Source organism: Epargyreus clarus, unplaced genomic scaffold (assembly GCF_041222505.1).
Source record: "Epargyreus clarus isolate Ecla_fem2 unplaced genomic scaffold, WU_Ecla_fem_2.2 ptg000012l, whole genome shotgun sequence".
NCBI classification, from domain to species: Eukaryota; Metazoa; Arthropoda; class Insecta; order Lepidoptera; family Hesperiidae; genus Epargyreus; species Epargyreus clarus.
Genome location: NW_027332220.1, coordinates 10,559,919 through 10,581,622, shown reverse-complemented (window position 1 = coordinate 10,581,622; position 21,704 = coordinate 10,559,919). Strand labels below are relative to the sequence as shown.

The window sequence follows — 21,704 nt, the reverse complement described above, 5'->3', positions numbered from 1 at the left end:
AATAGGTAATGTTCAGGAGTTATTGTTCCAAACTATACATATGCACGTAAATAAAATTAAAACTGTTTGTCTGTTATTAGTATAAAAATACAGGCAAGAAGGAGAAGAATAAATTCGATATATAGATTACACGCGATTCATCAAAGTATTAGTCGAAATCAATTTTAAAAGAGATCAGATTGAGTACAAATATTTTACAGTTCCATGCATTTAACAGCTAAAATTGACAGTAAATTGTAGTAGTTTATGATCATAGCAGACATACTTCTATTAGCATCGCCAATTCGCGTTGTGAGGATTGCGTCGTGGCGTCATTTTGACGACCGGCGTATGAACGCAGTATCAAAAACGCGATTTAGCGACTGTATTTATTGCGTCGCGTTACGTGCGTACGTTTGCGTGTAGTTCCCGGAGGTACCATTAGAAATTGCGACTGGCGTTAAAACGTGTACGGGGCGTAGCGTTTCAATCGCTACCTTTTGAAAACCAGCTAAAACGTCGATCGCCGATGCTAAAAGTACCGTCTGCTTTGGCCCTTAAACACTTTAGATAGATACCGTGTTATGTGGTACATGAAAGTTAGGAATTAGTATAACATTTATAGGTCCTAGATAATAAGAATTATGTACATAACAGTTGAATTTATAATAAAATATCCCTGTATAGGGCACTACTATTTTGCAATATAATTATTATTATTTATTTTTACATCAATACGTCAGTTCAAGATATTTATTTAACAAGGAAATTACAAAATTGAAGAGCTTAAGTTATTTTTACGTATAAGTGAAGTTTTAAACGTGTAAGTGGGCTTAATACATAAATAAGTAAATAAAAAACAAATATATGACGGTGATATTAAAATGTCTGCTAATTTTAGCTCATTATTTAGGAGACATCAGAACGAATTTTGTTCCAGATAATCTTAAAGTTCATTCACGTTAATAGAGAATGTTACAAGGTGAAATATAGACTAGTTTTATCCCATAATTATCTAATGTTCCTGAATACATGGATCACAAGGATATCATTATAATAAAGTTTATTTTTATATTTTGAGTAGGCGTAGTGTCCTGGGCGGCAAGTGGCCTGGGTCCAGGAGCAGCCTGGCGGCACTTTTTGCGCTTTTGGAAGCTTTTTGCCGACCTATTTCCAGATGACGCCAAATTTAACCTCTGCTATGAGCAGTTGGAATCCACGCTACGCCACTGACTCAATTTCAAGTATCAATCCAGACACTACTTAAATATAATAATAACTTAAGGAAGTATACGACAGTCACAGTGTTGATTATATAGGATAGAGAGAGTTGACATAAGCAATTTGGGTCTCGGGTCTTTTTACACAGAATTTTTAAAGGGATCATTTCACCGTTAGTATTAATCAATATTGAGTTCTTATCTTTTTAACATGTAATGGATGACCGAATACTTAGTTTAATCACTGCGTGTCGGAAGCTCTTATTAACTTTAGTTCGTTCACGTCACGCGAGTCGCGTCGCTAGGAGCGCGGTCTTGCGTCGCGTCGCAGCCGCAGTTCTAGCGCCGCGTGTGACGCGAGCGCCGCGAGGAGCGCCAGCGCCAGCGCGGCAGCAGTTTGAATCCCTGCTACGCCACTGACCCAATTTCAAGTATTAATCCAGATATTACTTTTATTATACATCTAATAATAACTTAGGTATACGACAGTCACATTGTATAGGAAAGAGAGAGTTGACATAAACAATTTGGGTCTCGGGTCTTTTTACCCAGAATTTTTAAAGGGATGATTTCACCGTTAGTATTAAAATATTAATAATATAACCTTTACTTAAGCAATATTGAGTTCTTATCTTTTTAACATGTAATGGATGACTGAATATTTAGTGTAGTTTATAATAGTCACTGCGTGTCGGAAGCTCTTATTAACTTTAGTTCGTTCACGTCACGCGAGTCGCGTCGCTAGGAGCGCGGTCGGGCGTCGCGTCGTAGCCGCAGTTCTAGCGCCGCGTGTGACGCGAGCGCCGCGACGAGTGCTAGCGCGAGGGCTGCAAGCTGCGCTCGCACGCAGAGCGCGAGCCGCGCGGCGCACGCGAGTGCCAGCCCCGCGTGTCGTGCGCCTAATGTGAGCGACCATGGACCGCGCCAGCCAGCGCCGCCGACGCATATCCCTGTCTGAAAATAAGGGTTTAAATAGGGTCTGAACAGTCAGTACTTTTGTTGCAGTAAGTGACCGAAACGGTCGTTCTAACGAGTAGGGTTCGCCCCGGCCGAACCCTACTCGTTACTTAGTTACTTACTTACTTAGGTACTTTTGCCATACCTATTTTTATTGTGAAGCAGTTCTTGTGTTTCGGTGGAAGGTTGCGGATGTCAGCTGAGTTAAATATGAATCGATTATCTTATTCTCACGAAGTGATCAGTTTTGTGTAACCCTGTTATATATGGACCTGGTTGTAAATATTCAAAAAAGTAGTTACGTGGTGTAATGGTAAAATGTCAATGCAACGGTTCTGTTGTGGCAGGTATTAATTTTTATATCTGAATAATAACAGAGCCACGCATTTTTTATTTACGACGTCGAAGCGTAGTATGGTAGTTAGCACTCGCCCCTACCATACTCAAGTGTTAGTATTGCCGGAATTGAACAATAAAGAGTTCTAACTTCTTGGTATTTTTGTTACCTACCTGCAATACGTCCCATAGCGCAGCAATGGCACCCCACGCGGCCGCAGCAACTGCCGGCAGTGCCAAGTCTGTCCTCGCCGCTCGCCAACGTAACAAAGCAAGTAACAACGCTGCGTGCGCCGCCGCGCCGCCTGCAGCGAGCGCCCAGCGTTTGCCGCGCGCCGCCGCCATGCTCAGCGTGCCCGCTGCTAGCGCCTGTAACGCGCCCGCTCCGCACAGCGCACGCCATGCGCATTCCCAGCCGCCGACGCACACGCCGTACCACTGTAAATAGGGGCATACACTTGAGCACTGGCAAAAACATTAAGCTAATATATTTTATGTGGTAGTGGTTAAGTTTTTTTTTTGATTTGCAAAGCTTACATACATAGTCAATTAGCTCAAGTTTTAAGTTTATGAGGCTGACAGTCACATCCGTGTTATTGCCATTTGCATTTCAAAGGTGGTTTGTATATGACAGTACTGAAGTTATCACGTTTTTATTGCTTTAATTTTTAGTTACTTTAGAAAAGATTGGAAGTTTGTCAAAAACCAAAAATACCACCGCAGTTAAATGAAAATCTTCAAAGTTACATAGCAAGGTCAAAAAGGTAAAGTTACATAGTAGGTAGGTCACTTTGTTAATTCTACACAATACTGCATTCTTCTACTATTGCCGTAACGACTGTAAGATCCTTGCCTTAACATAAGACGTGCATATAAATCCTTGCTGAAGACCAATAAACAAGCCCATAGGTGCGCCGAGGATGGCTCTCGGGTCCCTGTACAGTGATCGAGCATCAGGTGGTGGGGAGGGCGTTGACGCGGCGCCGTACGCGGCAAGCGCGGCAGCTGCCCCTGCCAGCGTGGCCCACGCGGCTATCAGCGCCCGTTTGCCTACTGCACTCAGTGCTGCGCTGGCTAACGGCTGCACGTCTGGACATCCAGCTGCGCCGCATGTCTGCTCCTGGAAATATTTATACATAGAACAGTAAGCACAAATTTTCTTCCAAAATTAATCCTGAAAGTTTTGAACTAAATTGTCAGTAATTTAAGCTTACCTCATAGTCATCATCCGAAAACTCTTCCGGAGGTGGCCACCTTGGCACAGTGACATTCGACGACACATTCAGCTGCACCATCGGCTGGTTTTCTGGCCAGAACATCAACGCTGCGCCCAGCAGCAACGATCCGAAAACCAAGCCGAAGTCTTGAGAAGCACGTAGACCTCGCAAGGCCCTCCGCAGCGCCACTTTCCGCCGCCCCTCATCGCCTGCAGCTTGCGCCAACGACGTCGCTGAAGTAGTCAGTGCCAGCGAGAGAGGGGACAGAGTGATGCCACAAACACCGTACAGCAGAAGAAGAACTGATAGAGGAGTTGCCATCGCATGCGCCACTAATAGAAAACAGATCAAAATGTATCCTAGGGTTACAATAACTCTTGCACCAGTCTTTTGGAGGATTTGAGAGGAGAAGGGAGCGATGACGGCTGCTAAGGCGTGCATGGTAGCGAGGGGCATCGCGCCTGCCTCGGCGCCGGCGAAGGCTGTGAAGGGCAGCAGAGCCGTGGAGCAGAGACCGTTCGCGACACAGAGGAGCGTGAAGCGTCGAACGATAGGTTTGGGCACTTGGGGGGGTTGGCGGGTGATCAGGCGACGGACGGAGGCGGCTCCGATGGAGGACGTCGCGGAGTCTCGTCTCCGGTTGGGCACGGGCGGCATCGCCACCTTCAGAGGGACTTTCGGCTTCCTCCACGGCCATTCTTTCTTGTAAATTGTGCTTACAGGTATCTGAAAAGAAAATATTTTTGTTACGAAGAAGATATAAATAACGTCAATGTGATATTTTTTAATATGGTCCTTAATTACATGTCAATAAGTATTTCAAAAACCTATTACGATACTTGATCAAATAGTATAAAAATCTAGCGTGAAAAAGTACACACTTGAGCAAACTACACACTTGAGCAAAATGTATTCAAATTTCAAATCGTGTTGTTGCTTCAATTTCTACACTATTTGACATTGACTACTTTCATCTAGCGGCATTTATAGCGATTCGACAAGAGAACATGTTGTATTGAATAATTTGGCACTTTTTACTGTACAGTAATTACATAGTTTGTTCAGCGCCATAGGCGTTTGCACGTGTAAAGGATTGTTACACGCGCGGTGGGCTGCAGACGCACGATGAGGAAGTCTGCGGCGCGTCTAAGGTGGCCCTAAAGGTGTCATCTATACAACACTAGGTTAAAAACTGGTGGATGTATTTTATTTACCTCGATGATAGTCCGGTTCCGGTGCGGATCGGAGATGGTCCGGGTGGCGGTGCGGACGGCCGGGGGCCGGGTGCGCTCCGTCAGGTCCGGTAGGCTGCCCATACGATCATCTGCCGCTACCTACCGCCCACCACGCTTGCTACCTGCATAAAAGAAAGAAGGTAATCAATGTCTACTGGTTGGCCTCGGCTTCTCGAGCGAGGGGACCGAGGTTCAAACATCTTCTGATTTTTCAAAGTTATGCGCGTGTTAGAAATTATTTATCATTTTATTTAACAGTGAACGAAAACATGGCGAAAAGACCTGTATTCCTTAGAGATCTTAAAAAAGTTCTCAAGGGTTTGTGAAATCTATCAATACTTATGCACTTGACTGGCATGGCGGATTTTGACCTAATCCTTCTCATTCTGAGAGATTCGTGCCCAGCAGTGAGACAGTAATGGATTGACGACGTAGTTGAGAATAGAGCGGTTTTCAGTTGCATTCGCGTGTCGTCGCAGAACGCTACATATTGAATGTGAACTTAGAAGATATTTAATGATGTACGCGAGCGGATACGGTTGTCTGCAGCTTCCGATAGAACGATAGGTACGAGTAACTTGTGTCGAACCTTTCCGCCCTAGTTGCGATCGTGTTTCGCAGAATTGACGGGACCTTCCGTAACTGTGACGGCTACGTAACTACACAAAATTGCGATCTACACAAAAGTGAGATCTATGTATTGTAAAAAATAAAAAAACTTATTCTGCTTCTTTAAATAGAGTAGTTTTAGAGTATGCAGTCCACCTGATGGTAAGTGGCTACTGACACTCATGGACATCTGTAATCAACCCCAAATAATATGTCCGAGGTCTGCCACAGGTGCACCGTTCCCCCTGAGGACTAAGCTGGAATCCATTGCTGGAAAGTATGTCTCCCTTACAAGCTAGAACTAAGCTATAACACAATAACGCTGTTATTAGGCTAAGTGTAGTATTGGTGCCACCGGAGTCGAATCACAGAGGATTCTTCCTTTTAGCTGGAATAAACTTGTGACTTGTGGTCCTTATTTTCCTACACCTAGACATGGTTTCTCAAACCAACGGATTTAAGCCACTGATACAATCTCTCTCTCTCTCTCTGTGGGTCTTTTACAATGTCTATATCTTATGATAATAACAGTAACCGGTGGTCTAACGAGCTCTAGCGGACTAATCGGTAGGCCGGAGGAGGCGGTCTGCCACGACCCCTGATCCTGGGAGGCCCCTAAACACAGTTGCTAAAAAAAAGCCTTCAGAACCAAACAATCTGAGTAATGCGTATAAATCAGCGAAAAGAGGGTTGCCGGAATTATACGTATTTGTTGGTGAATAAGTCTATACATTTGTAATTTTGTAAAATCAAATCAACTTTTTACACTGGCGGCCCCATTCAATTTTCCGCCCCGGGCCTCCGTCGGATAGTTAGTTAGTAGAGACTTTAGGGCTCGTACACAAAACTGCGATGCGACGCGATGCGAATTCGCAACGCAGAAAATTGCAACACGAATTGCTGCGATGCGATATCGTGCGGCATAGCGTCTCCCAGGGTGACCAACAACAACCACTGCGCGATGCGAATCAATTCGCAAGTTCTTGCGATGCGTTGAGAAAGCTCGCAATTTTTTACGATGCGACGACGCATCGCAGTTTTGTGTATAAGCTCTTAGTCCGACATTGCTAATGATGTTATATAGTGAAGCGCCTGAAATTTAACCACTATTTATCGACCATACGCAACTTTGCTTTGATTTACATCCATTATTAATATTAAATCTATCAAATGTCTAATACTCTTTGATTAACAATAATTGATTTACATCTATTATTAATAGTAAATCTATCAAATGTCTAATACTCTTTGATTAATAATAATTGATTTACATCCATTATTAATATTAAATCTATCAAATGTCTAATACTCTTTGATTAACAATAATTGATTTACATCCATTATTAATATTAAATCTATCAAATGTCTAATACTCTTTGATTAACAATAATTGATTTACATCTATTATTAATAGTAAATCTATCAAATGTCTAATACTCTTTGATTAACAATAATTGATTTACATCTATTATTAATAGTAAATCTATCAAATGTCTAATACTCTTTGATTAACAATAATTGATTTACATCTATTATTATTAATAGTAAATCTATCAAATGTCTAATACTCTTTGATTAACAATAATTGATTTACATCTATTATTAATAGTAAATCTATCAAATGTCTAATACTCTTTGATTAATAATAATTGATTTACATCTATTATTATTAATAGTAAATCTATCAAATGTCTAATACTCTTTGATTAATAATAATTGATTTACATCCATTATTAATATTAAATCTATCAAATGCCTAATACTCGTATCATCATCATCATCATCATCAACCCATTACTGTCCCACTGCTGGGCACGGGTCTCCTCTCATAATGAGAAGGATAAGGCCATAGTCCACCGCGCTGGCCAAGTGCGTATTGGTAGACTTCACATACCTTTGAGATTTTTTTTTTTTTATATAAATCTCTCAGGTATGCAGGTTTCCTCACGATGTTTTCCTCCACCGTTTAAGCAAGTGATAATTAATTTCTAATACGCACATAATTTTTGAAAATCAGAGGTGCGTGCCTGGGATTTGAACCTCGGACCCCTCGATCGAGAGGCCGCGTTTCTTAACCACTAGGCTATCACTGCTTAATACTCGTATATCATATAGGTAATCAATATTTGGAAATTACTGACTACTAGATATTTAAATTTTTAAAGAAATATTTCCGTTGCATTTGATCAGCACCTATATACTTATATGAACGTTTTTTTTTACTACAAAATTATTAAAAGAACACCATATCTATAGAAATATCCTGATACCTACTCGTAACTCTGTTTTATAGAAATACTAGCTGACTGTGTTGCCATATAAATACAAAAATGTTAAGGGTGAACAATTCTTATCACTTAGGGGTATGAAAAATAGATAGTAGCCGAATCTCAGACCTACTGAATAAGCATGTAAAATTTGGTGAAAATCGGTAAAGCCGTTTCGGAGGAGTACGTTAACTAACATTGTGACACGAGAATTTTATATATAAGATTTTTAATTTTGAAAATATAAAATTTTAGAAAACCAGTAATTATTGCGTCCCAGGAGCCTGGCAGGTTATCTATTATTACTGGAGACTCGCTGCCATTTCAGGAGAGTTGAGATTCCTAAATATTACCCAAAGCATTGCATATCTGATGCGCCTGGTAAATAATAAATGCAATTTGAAATTGCTTCTCAGTGAACTTTATTTTAGGGTCGTACTACGTGAAAAATTAATAGGGTTTCGTACAGTTAGAATACTGTGACTTCTTCATTCGGGGAATGTTTTCCTTCAACATTTTATTGGTTTTGGTCTTTCATAAAAAAAAAAAACAATAAATTTGGTGATTCAAGTGCAACCTAAAGTAAAATAACAAATACGAAAATTGCAAAAACATTGTGTAAAAAAGTGTAAATCGTATTAAAATTACAAAACCCGAAGCGGCTGACAAAGAACGCATTTGTTTGGTAAATACTTGACAAAAACTGTGATTTGCAACCCTTGGTACGCAAACCAGACTTTTTAACTATAAATCGGCTAGAAGCGAGAGATTTATAGTTAAAAAATCTGGTTAGGAAAATAGTTTTAAATCATATTAACTTAGGCTGATAACCTATTGTTTACTATCACGTAAACAACTGGTATTTTTTATTATTAAATACGATTAATAGTTAACGTTAACGTGACTGTTAAAAGCAGCACGACTGTTTATTAGAAGCTTATGCATTTATATATATATACAGCAACAACAACATCATATTCTTTATTTGTACACCAAGTATAAGCAACATATAAAACAATATATGAGACAGCATTATATACATGCGTAGATAATCGCCTTTGGACAGATTTTTCGAAAAAAAAAAAAACAATAATGTTCTGTTCGTCGGTTGCTCAAACAACAAATTTGACGGCCGAGCTACAGCGGGCTAAGCGACTACTTAGTAGCTTAAGCGACAATGGTAGCTCACACAACTATCGCTCACGATAGTAGCTAATGCGAGTTAGCCATAGGATTGAAATGAAGCACTGAATTAGTAAGAAGTAATAAAAATGTAAGTAATATAAAGTAACAAAGTAAAATTAGAGTTCTGAAGTTTAAAAGAGGCACTCTTTTCTCTTTTATTACGCTTTTTGTAGCAGAGTTTTCTAATAAGTTAACTTTCCAGAGAGGATTAAACAAAAACTACTTAGACCTAGTGAAGGTAAGTAGGTAAGTTTATTATTAATGAAATTATTATTTAAAATGTAGGTACACACTGGATTTAATAGATGAACTAGTATTTTGTTAATTATTCGATCAAAATGTAAATCGTTTTTGTTGTGTATTAAAATTATATTTAGGTTAATAATATATTTATTTAGTATTCAATTGATATATAATACCATACAGTATATCATTGTTAGTTCCTACCTATTTATTATTAGATATAGTTTTCAAGATAAGCAAGGCAAGGTAAATATTTTTAAGATTATTTCATTTTGAATATTTTAACCGTACGTCTGTCGGTCTGTCTGTTTGTTCGTTTGGTCTAAGATAAGGTATAACATATCTCGAAAACCGCAGAGATTTACGAGAGTCTTCTTTTATAACTTAAATACGGTTTCCAACACCTTTACGGTAGGAAACCTATCGTAAAAAAGTTATAAGACTTATAAGTATCGGAAATAGACTCAAAAGTGTCATCCACTACTCATTACCACTTGGTAATAAGTTGTTCTGAAGTGAAAAAGGGATAGTTTTTTTTTTTACTATAGACAATACTTGGTCTACAGTTCTATAGGGGAAACTGGGGACACTTGATCCTTACGGGAGACTTGGTACACTGGATTTACAGAGCTTCTGTGAACGCTATATGATTTTACTGTGGCAACATTGGTTGTCTATGATACGTTATAACTTTCTAAACTTGGTACTCTTGTCCAATTTGATATTTAAGCAGATGGCGGATGATTGTGTGTTTCGTGTCGCAGGAAAATATTTTTCGTAAGTTTTCATTTTGATTAAATAATTGGTTAGTAAACTTATTTTGGGTAAGTAACACTTTTAAACTATCTATGTTTTAAATTATCTATGTTTTTAAACGTCTGTTTCATAGAATAAATCAATTTTAACATCTTTTTTTCATTTTGGTATCATATGAAAATATAGGAGACTTATTTCCCTCAGGATCAAGTGTTCCAGAGGGGGGGGGGGACATACATATGGGACACATGGTATCATTCCCTATACAAAGTTTTCGTGAGCTGGTTACAAAATTTATATACCGATATCATTAGCTTTTATACTTAGTATAGCCAATGAAGTATTTCAGTACCAATATATCTAAAATCAGATCAATATTTACCAAATAGTGGTCAAAAAACAAAAGGGGGGATCAAGTGTCCCCAGTTTCCCATGTGTTTACTTTATCTCTTTGGCAGTAGGTACAAGGGTTGATACGAAGATAGAAAAAGGTGTTTTAAAGTTAAGTTTGTATCTATTACAAATTAATTATCGTGTGCTATAATGGTATATTAATGATATTGATATACGGTCTGAATGTCTGAGCAAAAAAGACGAGGACTCATTACTAGTATTTGAACGAAAAATCCTGAGACGTGTTTTCAGTGCAGTGCAAGAAAATGGGGTTTGGCGAACTCGATGCAACCACGAGGTCTACCATATGTAGGATGAGCCTAACGTTATCAAGGTTATTAAAGTTGGACGCCTACGATGGGCAGGACATGTAGAAAGAATGGGTGAAACGAGAGTACCCAAACGTCTACTAAATGGTAAACCAGATGAGCGAAGAAATCGTGGAAGGCCAAAACTCAGGTGGCTAGATGGAGTTGAACAGGACCTGAAAACTCTAGGCGTGACAAAATGGAAAGAGAGAGCCAGGAATAGACCAGACTGGAGAAATATTCTGGACCAGGCCAAGGCCCACGCGTGGCTGTAGCGCCTTAGATGATGATGATATAATGGTGAAGGAAAACATTCCGAGGAAATGTATATGTCTGACTTCTTTAGAAAAGGTTCTCAAAGACGTGTGAAGTTTATTTATGCACACTTGGCCAGAGCGGTGTACTATGACCTTAAGCCCTCTTTAGGAGTGGTGATCCGTGCTCAACAGTGAGATAGTAAAAGGTGGACGCTATGAGTGAACAACAAAGGGTGGTAAAGTTAAAAATCAGTTTAGCTTGCTATTGGGGAAACCAACAAGTATGTGGTCGAAATCTGATAATGTTTCTTTATAAACTGCTATATGTTCTCTTTACTTTGCCTTACACTTACAGATGTGAGCGACAGTTATAATGAACTGCAACCACTTTCATTGTATAAAAGAAATGACGCTTTGCTCGCTATGAAGTACTAGTTATAAAGGTATCCTTTTGTCAACCCTGAAGGCACTATTTTTGCATTATAACAAGTCTATCGCGCATTTTGCATCCTATTCGTTTTTTTTAAGGATGTGGTAAGGGGAAAATGGGAGACATACTTGTAAGAGGAATTTTAATGTCCTAAGAGGTAACGCATCTGTGCTGACCTCGTTGAGACTCTATCTGAGGTTGATTAAATGTCCTTGGGCGGCAGTTAAAGCTTACCATCTGGCAGACAATATCCTAGATCTACTTCTGTAACTTAAAAAAAAAGGAAGAAAACACTTTACCATTCTACAACTGAGGACACCACTGAAACACAGCACAATCACGTTTAACTTCACTTATTCCCACACACGTCTAAATTTAGGATTTTTTCACAAAACATACACAACTGAGGTATGGTTGTGATCGTAACTCATGATATTTGGGAGTCTATGGTTGTTTATAACACGACGAGCAGCTCGATAGGTGTGTCGGTACTGAGTACAGAGGCTGGGGTGCGTAAGGTGACCATGTATTTGATCCCTTTCAAATAGAGACAAAATTAGTTAATATTGCAAATTGGATCTTTAAGTGGTTAATTTGAAGTAAGTGCAAATGGTAATTATTTTTTATTTTTAGTATTCGTCCTCAGTAAGGCAACGTATGGTCGTCAAGCTACTAGTCCGCTCTGAAGTTGTTGCGAGCAGGTGTAGTCATACAATTTGCTATTACGCAATTCATTTCTATATTCAGAGCGGACTAGCGGTATTACGCGGACTATACCTATCCAGGTAGAATCCCTATTCTTTATGTAATTCTTTAGAAACATACATGGGCGGTGATACCTTCAGGTAGATTGCATCGTTTGCTACTTCTATTTGTATGTATATTGAAGCAGTGATAGCCTGGTGGTTAAGAAACTGGGCCTCTCGATCGAGGGGTCCGAGCTTCAAATCCTAGGCTTCTGAATTTTCAAAATTATGTGCGTATTCGAAATTAATTATCACTTGCTAAACGGTGAAGCAAAAAATCGTAAGGAAACCTGCATACCTGAGAGATTTATAAAATAAATAATCTCAAAGGTATGTGAAGTCTACCAATACGCACTTGGTCAGCGCGGTGGACTATGGCCTAATCCTTCTCTTATGAGAGGAGACCCGTGCTCAGCATTGGGGAATGGCTTGTTGATGTTCATGATGACTTCTATTTTACAAAAATACACTTCAACCTAGAACATGTTATAAAGACGTAAAAAATAAAAATGGAAAAGTCTTTTAATATTCCTGGATATGGTTCCCCTAGTGTCCGGGCCTCAGGGGTAGCGGGGACGGGGGAGGTCACGCATGCGTGCTGGGGGCTGCAACCCCGCGGACCACATACATACAATGCACTAGAATGTCAATAAATAAACATGAGTATGTGAGTTCGTGTACCACCCGTTATTAATAATCTATCTATCCAAGTTTAGCTACTAAAGATTGAAATTTGTAAATTTTTGTCTAATAACAGCAGTGTTAAGTGCTGCTGTGTTCTGGTTTAAAAGGTATGGTAAGGGTTTCATACTTTTCCGAGGCATTCCAGCTTAGTCGTCAGGGGTAGCGGCGCATCTGTGGCCGACCTGAAGTAATCTAGTCTTATGTGCTTGTTTATAGATGGCCATGGCCACTTACCATCAGGCGCATTGCACGGTCGTCTGCTTCTCCTATGTTATAAAAAAATAGAATTTCGATCTTCGGTTAACAAAATATTCGATAAGATTCGACAGATAAGAGGCGTTGACAATAGTTGTATTTAGATTTAAATTGTGAGAGTCCAGGGTTCAAATTCAGGTGTGATTCTTTTTCACCTTTTCTTCTACACCAAAGGAAATACCGTCAAAAAGGAAATAATGAATAATAATATTTTCTACCCTCTATTTAAGCGGGTGTGAACGTGTGAACGCGTTTCTATTAATAGCATACACAGGACTTGTGACGTAGGTACCAACACATACAAAGCCTCCTACGCAAACAAAATATAAAACTAAATTCAGTTTAGAACTAAAGCCCACAATTTCGAAGTTATTTGCGTATTAGAATTTAAATATCACTGGCTTTAAAGATAAAGAAAAACATCGCGAGAAAACCTGCGTACCTGAATCTTTATTAAAAAGTCTCAAAAGTATGTGAAGTCCACCAATACGCACTTGGCGTATCCTCCTTAACCCTCCATTCTGAGTGGAGATCCGTGTCCAGCAGTGGGACAGTATGGGTTGACGACGAGCGAATAACATATTGTGTTATTTAAATAATTACGTAATTTTTACACAAAAACTTATCTCGTGTGGTTATGTGGCACGTGTAATGTTAAACAAGGTCTTCCAGATAATATCGAAATCAAGGTCAGAGTGATTCGTATACATTAAATTTTGTATTTTTAGCTATTTGTACTGACTTCGGCTTCTGTTCTAGTTTGAGTCGAACCTAAACCTTTTCATAAACTAGCTTTGACTCGCGGCGTCGCTCGTAGTCAGAGTTCGAAGACAATAAGTAGTTTTTAATGTAAACCTCGGGAACAGTGCCTTTTCGGGATTACCTTTCATCCCTACCTACGTCCTACGTACCTACGGGATACCTACGTCTATTTCTGGAGTCCTGTCAACGTGTGTACAAAATTTCATGACAATCCGTTTTATAATTAAGGCGTAGGAAAGGAACAAACTAACTCTCATTCGCAATTATAATATTAGTTAACATTATGGCAATTTGATTTTCAATTGACAATTATCTGTAACGAGATTTTTTTGCTTTTTTTATAATATAGGAGTAGCAGACGAGCATGCAGCCCACCTGATGGTAAGTGGCTACTGCCGCCCATGGACATCTGTAATCAACCCCAGATAGGATTAGATATTTCTACCTAAGGTCTGCCACAGATGCGCCGCTACCCCTGAGGACTAAGCTGGAATGCCTCGAAAAAGTATGTCTCCCTTACACCCTTCAAACTACAACACAACAGCGTTTAACACTGTCGTTATTAGGCATAAATTGGTATGGTGGTGGTGCGGCCAGAGTCGAACCACAGAGAGTTCTACCTTTAACTTATCTATAACTTAGTTATCTACATAACTTAGGTACTATATCTTCTTCTCCATAACGAAACACCTTGTGAAGTGGCGGTAGATTGATTGGCATTCAGAAAGAGCTCTGTAACATAGATTAGTAAAGATACTTCGCCGCCTTGAAATTGAATGAAGCCACAAACGACTTATTAGTAAGTTCTTTTTTTGAATTCTTGACAAATAAAAACATTTTTAGAGAAAATTTACGAATAAATAACTAATACTGCGTAATTTATATAATAAATAAATAATTATTTCAATTATTTTAGGGACATTTTAGCACGGAGACGTGGCAAAACTTTTTTACGCAACTATTTCAATTCTCAAAACTGGGTACATTTTCTTGTTAGAAGTGAGTAATCTTTACTAATCAATGATTTGGAATAAAAAAATGATTTGATTTGGTTTGATTTGATTTTTAAAATCACAGGGTGGTTTCCTCTCGCGGTATGAACTTCACAAGGATTTCTCCCTTCGGCTGGGTGATGATGCTGCCGACTTCAAACTGCATCGTCGTGGACATATTCTCTGCAAGCTCCAAGCGGTAGTTCTTCAGCACAGTTACCAAGCACGGTAACATCTGCATCTTCGCAAACCGCTTCCCTGGTAATTAATAAGCATATAGTTTGGTAAGACTTTTTATCTCTAGTTTTTAAGTTATGTGGTTATGGAATAAATTATAATTATCAATTACATACTTTGACGATGAAGGAAACATTTTGAGAGATTTTTAAGTTTTTGAAGGCATGACCACTCCACTCTTTACCACGCTTTCATTAGCTTGGGTTGTATCTATGTATGTATGTAACGGAGTCTTTGAACTCGATTTTTACCCACTTTGAACGGTCCGATTAATTTAAAATTTTGAACAATTATCAAGAACCGATGACAATACACGATTTTAATATTTTTATAGCACACTGTGACCTAAACCCGCATTTTAGCCACGCATTTCTGTGTCCAAAGTAGCCGATTTTTACACCGTACGAATATTAATACACTACCCTCACAGTTGAAAAAAATAAACATAGCTATGAACGTTTCATACTTTTAAATGTCATTTAAAAATTTAAAGTGAGTAATGAGTATTTTGTTTAAAGCTATAATTATTTTAATATTTTATTTTGGACGTATTTATAAATGTTTTTGCCATTGTGTATATACTAAGCAATAACATCACTATAAGACTAACTGTTGGGCTTTATCGAGTTTTATTGTTTGTTTTGACTGTGTATTTTCGCTACACACCATAGTAGGAGATATGTATTTAAATTAGGAATCATTATCGAAATTAGCCATAATACTACTCCAGTAAAATCTCGACTAAGCGACCTATTTGTTGTCGTATTTGTGGCATTCGGATTATCGAAAAATTGGATAATTGAGTTTATGAAGAAAAGCTGTTTAAACCGATTTAGGAAGGTAATGTTTTTCGACTAAATGTTTGTTACGTATGTATTTTTCATTCTTTGGCAAACTCTAAATGACTTCACTGATTCATTCATCATTTTGACATATGATGTGTCGTTGGATTCGTCTAAATTTTGGAGATAACATAGGCTATATTTTTAGCAATCGGGTTTTTGTTTTTTATAGTAACTTTTTAGTTGCGATTTGCCGACTTTCTGGAATTTAAATGCACATGTCACACAAAATGTGGCTGATTTGTAAGGGTTATTACAAAGTTACTTGTTCACGTTTGTCAATCCGAATAATCGCGAATATTTATAACTGAGGTCCCGATACTCGTTTTTCTACTGTATCACTAGTATTAGTCAAGTTAGTACATTATGTGACTGCTTATCATATGTTTCTTTAATACGTTTAGGTGGAGTTCCCATTATAAGTCATTGGTCTAGACGCCTGTATGTAGCCTAAATGGCTTGATAGATTTAGACGTATGTGTAGTGTTAGAATTGTCTTTATCACAAGAGCAGAATAATTACTAAATTATCTAAATCAAGACTTCTTCACATCAAATTTTAATGGTTTTGGTTGTGTCACATTTTTATTGTTTTTTAGTTCATAATTTTTAGTTTCAATCCTTACTAATATTATAAATCCGAAAGTAACTCTGTCTGTCTGTCTGTCTGGTTGTCTTTTCTTCACGCCTAAACCACTGAACCGATTTTAATGAAATTTTGTACAAAGATAGTCTGAGACCCGAGAACGGACATAGGATAGTTTTTATCCCGGAAATCCCACGGGAACTAGAGATGGCGATCTAAGATCGATTAATCAGAGAATCGATCTTTTGGAGCAAAAAGTCGATTATTTTAATCGATATCCTTACTAATATTATAAATGCGAAAGTAACTCTGTCCGTCTGTACGTCTCTTCTTCACGCCTAAACCACTGAACCGATTTTAATGAAATTCTGTACAAAGATAGTCTGAGACCCTAGAATGGACATAGGATAGTTTTTATTCCAGATAGCGATCTTAGATCTATTAATCAGGGAATCGATCTTTTTGACTAAAAAAAGTCGATTATTTTAATCGGTCTCCAGTGATGGATCCTACCTACGTTTGTGGGTCTTTTGGCATACTCTAAATAACCATGAGTTTAAAAATATCAATTTTTGCAATCAGAGACGGTTGCAGCATTATATTTGTTTATATAGATTTATTGGGATTATATTAGGAGTGGCGATTCTTTCCGAAAAAGATCGATTTTTGAATCGATTCGAATCGAAGTGCAATAAATCGATTCACAAAAAAATCGAGGCCCTAATTGAATTGATTCTATCTTCGATCTTTTTTCGAAGATAGCGAAAAAAAAAGGTTATCAGGATCAAACAAATTATGTATCCGTCAGCAAATCCTTACTTCCTTACTACTCCTTACTAATATTATAAATGTGGAAGTAACTCTGTCTGTTTCTTCTTCACGGCTAAACCACTGAATCGATTTGAATGGAATTTTGTACAAAGATAGTCTGAGACCCGAGAAAGGACATAGGATAGTTTTTATCCCGGAAATCCCACGGGAACTACGGATGGGATGAGATCTATTAATCGGAGAATCGATCTTTTAAACCAAATCGATTATTTTAATCGATCTCCAGTAATGGATCGATTCAGTGAATCGATCTTTTAACCCAGAAGATCGAAATTCGATTTTTTAATAATTTACCTACAGTTACTTTACTTATCCACGTTAGGCGATCATCTATCTATTTATATAAAAAATAATATTGGGTTATATACATTTTATAAAATCGGAAACTATGCATTTGATCAAGTGATGAACTTTTGCAAAGTTGTTGTCCAAGAGCCTACGAAGGTTTGGGAGTTTATAAGACCGACAGATGGCACCACTGTCATTCCTATGAAAGTACGAATTTTCTGTTTTATGTATGTCATATTATATCTTTAAAATGCGGGCGAAGCCGCGGGCACCACTAGTCATTTATAAGTTTCAAAATAATTATCATATTTTTTCATATTACTTCACAAGTATAAGCGGGTTTATGTCACACGAGCTATAAAATAGTATACGATACTTGTGACATAAGTAGCCTATTATCTGCACGGCGTGAAGATAGCGCCCGAGCGCAGCGAGGGTGCTAAGGCTACTTTGGCCACGCGTATCGTAATGTACTATTATCCCATTCTCCTCATCAAGACCGTCATGATTTTAACGATTTTCCTTTTGCGATTTAGCGTAGTTTTTAGTTTTTAAACTATAATTATTTATAATATAGGAGTAACAGACGAGCATGCAGTCCATCTGATCGTAAGTGGCTGCTGCCGCCAATATATCTGTAATTAACTCCAAATAGGATTATATACTCCTCCTTGACTAAGCTGGAACGCCTCGGAAAAGTATGTCTTCCTTACCACACCCTTTAAATCAGAACACAGCAGCGCCTAACACTGCTGTTAGGCAGAAGTAGGTGTGGCGGTGGTGACCCAGAAGTCAAACCACAAAGGGTTCAACCTTCAAACACACTTAGCGAGGTGGACTATGGTCTAAGACCTCTCATTTTGAAAGAAGACCCATTTTTTGCAGCCACACAATAATTAACAGATGCTAAAAATAAATTTTAGACTATTAGCAACCTATCATGCTATCCTTTTCTAATCCAATTAAATATTTCTTTAAATATACCTACCTAAGTACAAATTATTTATTATAATTGTCATAATTATAGTTGTTGTATCGTAATTAAAATAATTATTTAAAACGTTGGTATTTTATTATACATATTAATTGTACACACCATTCTTTCATTTAAAAATAAAATTGTTAATGTTAATTTATAGAAAAAAATATTGTAATTTATTCGTATTTTAGTTTTCTATAGCAGAATTTTCGAAGAATAGAATTTTCTTTAGAAAAACGTAACAAACGACCATGCAGTCAACTACTGGTACTACTGCCGCCCATGGACATTTATAATCAATCCCAGATAAGATCAGATTCTTACCTGAGGTCGGCCTTAGATGCAATTGCAAGGCAATTGCAATTATATATTACGAGCTGACCCGGCAAACGTTGTATTGCCATATAAATAAAAAATGTTAAGGGTGAACAACCCTTATCACTTAAGGGTATAAAAATACTGAATATGCATATAAATTGAAAATTGGTAAAGCCGTTTCGGAGGAGTACGGTAACTAACGACACGAGAATTTTATATATAAGATAATTTATGAGTATTTATATGATATTCCAATAAATTAATATTGTTATCAAAAAGATAAAATAAAATCTGTAAGGAGTTCTGATATGACCGATAAGCCTTGTATGTAATAAATACCATGCACCATATTTTGAGATATATGATATCTGTCTATTTATCGATACTCTGTTGCTTCTAAGGAAGGTAACCTAACATATGACCACAGCTTAAAGAGCAGTTAGAACTGCGTAATAGTGTTAGCAGTTAGAGCTGCGTAACACACATACGTGTGGAGGTGTCTCTGGAGTCAAATCACGAAGGATTCCATTATAATAAAACTGGTAAATGCAAAATAATACATACCTATACATTGCCTCCGACCTTCACCGAAGGGCAAGAAAGTGTAGGGCTTAATAGTGTCGTTGAGGAATCTCTCCGGCCGGTACTGATTCGGTTCAGGGAAGTGGTCCGGGTTGCGATGTATGTGTGAAATCGGAAAATGAATCCGAATACCCTTCTCGAGCTTCAACCCAGTCGGGAGCTGGTAATCTTGCATCACTTCTCGCGTGACAACACCCAGCACAGGGTACAAGCGAATAGCCTCACTCCCACAAGCGTACAGGTACGGCAACTCGTTCACACATTCATAAGTTATTTTGCCCTTATTTCGCTGCAGGTATTCGTCGACTTCTTTCCTCGCTCGATTTTGGATTTCTTCGTTTTTAGCCAGCTCGAACAGTGTCAGACTTAGGGTATTAGCTGACGTCTCGTATCCAGCTCCGAACAAGGATACTAGAAGTCCAATTGCCATTTCGTCATTCTTGTTGGTGCTCAGAAGATAATCCACCAGATCCTGCCGCGACGACGGCTTATATTGACGACTTTCACTTACATCCTTGTATAATTTTAGGAAGAATTCGTTTAACTCTTCAGGGAATACTTTGAAACCCAGCCCATAGTACAGAGCTGGCCACATAGAACGGATTATGTAAGTGAAATTTCTCATGGGCGAGACCTGGAATATCTTCTGTCCCATGATCTTGAATGGGTTCATCTCGTCAGTGGAACTCATCGTGTTTGCGTTGACGCCCAAGACACACGCACAAATACAATCCATCGTGTAACTCGCCATGATTTGCCTGACGTCCATCGTCGAGGAAACCTTAATTTCAGTTTGTAACATCTTCTCCAAATCCGAAGCACAATTTTCAATTATGTGGAACATGTTCTTCAACCTCGAGGCTGTGAAAATAGGCGTCAGGGTTTGTTGGCACGCCTTCCATCTTTCTCCGAACACGTAGAAGATGCTATTGGTGATGATCTCCTTGTAGCAATAATTGGATATCTCTCGGCCGTTGAAGGAGTTGAACTCTTTGCTTGTTATGAGGCCGATTAGTTCGGCGTCCTGGACGATGAGGGTCGGCTCTGTCCCGTAGAAAACCCCAACGTATGGCTCATTCGGGAATTGCTGGCATATCTTCTTTTCGATGGAGGAGGCTTCATCTTTCAAAAATAAGTAGTCCTTAAAATTGCCAAAAAACAAAGAAGGCTTCAAATGAGGCACATTCCTAACTTCCCAGTACTTGTAACGTTTCCAGGTGATTTGCGCTAAATAAGCCAGCAGGCCGACAATAATACAAGCAAGATAAACCACTATCATCCTGCATCAGATATGCGCACCGACTAAAATAGCGAAGATTTTTAATAAGATTAAACAGGCAGGGCAATCGTCGCGGTAAAACGTTAAGCGCGAATCGTTAAGAGTACGATGGTTCCGTGAAAAAAAAAACGATTGAATAACGTTTTTAGTTTTTTTTCAAGTCATGAACGTGTTGCACCATGTGATGTTTTTAATTGTAAATTACATAACATCTTACTAAAGGACAATGCCCACGAAAGTATGGACCGCCGTCCAGGGTTGCATCAAATTGAAACTTGTTGTGGACAATGTATAATTAACCAAATACTACCACCAATAATTATTTTTTAGATCAGCACCCGGGTACTGAAGTTATTTACCGAAATGTTACATAACCTCAAAATCGAAAATATCCGACGATAGATTGATGGTCGGTTTTAACTGACAGTAGGTACCTATAATGTAGTTCGATTAACATATTCCATTTACTTTTAAAGGTAGTAGGTAAAAAAACCTAAAATAATCCTAAAAACCTAAAATAATGAATTCTGAGAATAAAATTCCGCCATTTTAATTTTTAAGAACAACAATCAACATTTCGTCTTTTTTTATCTTAAATGGAACCCCCTTGTTCAAAGAAACTATTCTGATCGACAAACGATGTAAAAAAATCAAAAAATAATTTTAATATTACTTTCATTTTGATGCATGAGAAAAATCATTGGTCAAAACACTAATAGGTCTTATTGAATTCCGAGTATAAAATTCCGCCATTTTAATTTTTAAGAACAACAGTCAACATTTCATCTTATTTTATCTTAAATGGAATCCCCTGTTCAAAGAAACTATTCCGATCGACAAATTATGTAAAAAAATCAAAAAATAATTTTAATATTACGTTCATTTTGACGCATGAGAAAAATCAGTACCAAGAATGGGCATTCTCCTTTCAT

General features: G+C 38.1%; 2 protein-coding genes across 2 annotated transcripts; both read right to left on the bottom strand.

The window, feature by feature from the left end:
• Positions 1-1,883: 1,883 nt before the first annotated feature.
• On the bottom strand, positions 1,884-11,874 carry LOC140746414 (uncharacterized). Its single transcript, XM_073078549.1, has 6 exons — positions 11,692-11,874; positions 4,924-5,066; positions 3,707-4,435; positions 3,346-3,612; positions 2,667-2,930; positions 1,884-2,153 (listed from the first exon to the last, which is right to left on the bottom strand). Exons 2-6 carry the CDS (start codon positions 5,023-5,025, stop codon positions 1,941-1,943), a joined length of 1,575 nt encoding a protein of 524 aa, XP_072934650.1. The 5' UTR covers positions 5,026-5,066; positions 11,692-11,874; the 3' UTR covers positions 1,884-1,940.
• A 2,305-nt stretch (positions 11,875-14,179) lies between these two features.
• On the bottom strand, positions 14,180-20,787 carry LOC140746413 (cytochrome P450 6B7-like). Its single transcript, XM_073078548.1, has 2 exons — positions 19,476-20,787; positions 14,180-15,089 (listed from the first exon to the last, which is right to left on the bottom strand). Exons 1-2 carry the CDS (start codon positions 20,770-20,772, stop codon positions 14,911-14,913), a joined length of 1,476 nt encoding a protein of 491 aa, XP_072934649.1. The 5' UTR covers positions 20,773-20,787; the 3' UTR covers positions 14,180-14,910.
• Between the last annotated feature and the right edge of the window lie 917 nt (positions 20,788-21,704).

What these genes read in the sequence shown, in the direction of transcription:
- LOC140746414 (XM_073078549.1), bottom strand. Translation starts at nt 5,025, where the DNA reads ATGGGCAGCCTACCGGACCTGACGGAGCGCACCCGGCCCCCGGCCGTC. An exon ending in GGAACCGGACTATCATCGAG is followed by an intron (nt 4,436 to 4,923) that starts GTAAATAAAATA and finishes TTTTCTTTTCAG; the next exon opens with ATACCTGTAAGCACAATTTA. An exon ending in TATGCACGTCTTATGTTAAG is followed by an intron (nt 2,931 to 3,345) that starts GCAAGGATCTTA and finishes CCCTATTTACAG; the next exon opens with TGGTACGGCGTGTGCGTCGG.
- LOC140746413 (XM_073078548.1), bottom strand. Translation starts at nt 20,772, where the DNA reads ATGATAGTGGTTTATCTTGCTTGTATTATTGTCGGCCTGCTGGCTTAT. An exon ending in AGGTCGGAGGCAATGTATAG is followed by an intron (nt 15,090 to 19,475) that starts GTATGTATTATT and finishes ATTAATTACCAG; the next exon opens with GGAAGCGGTTTGCGAAGATG.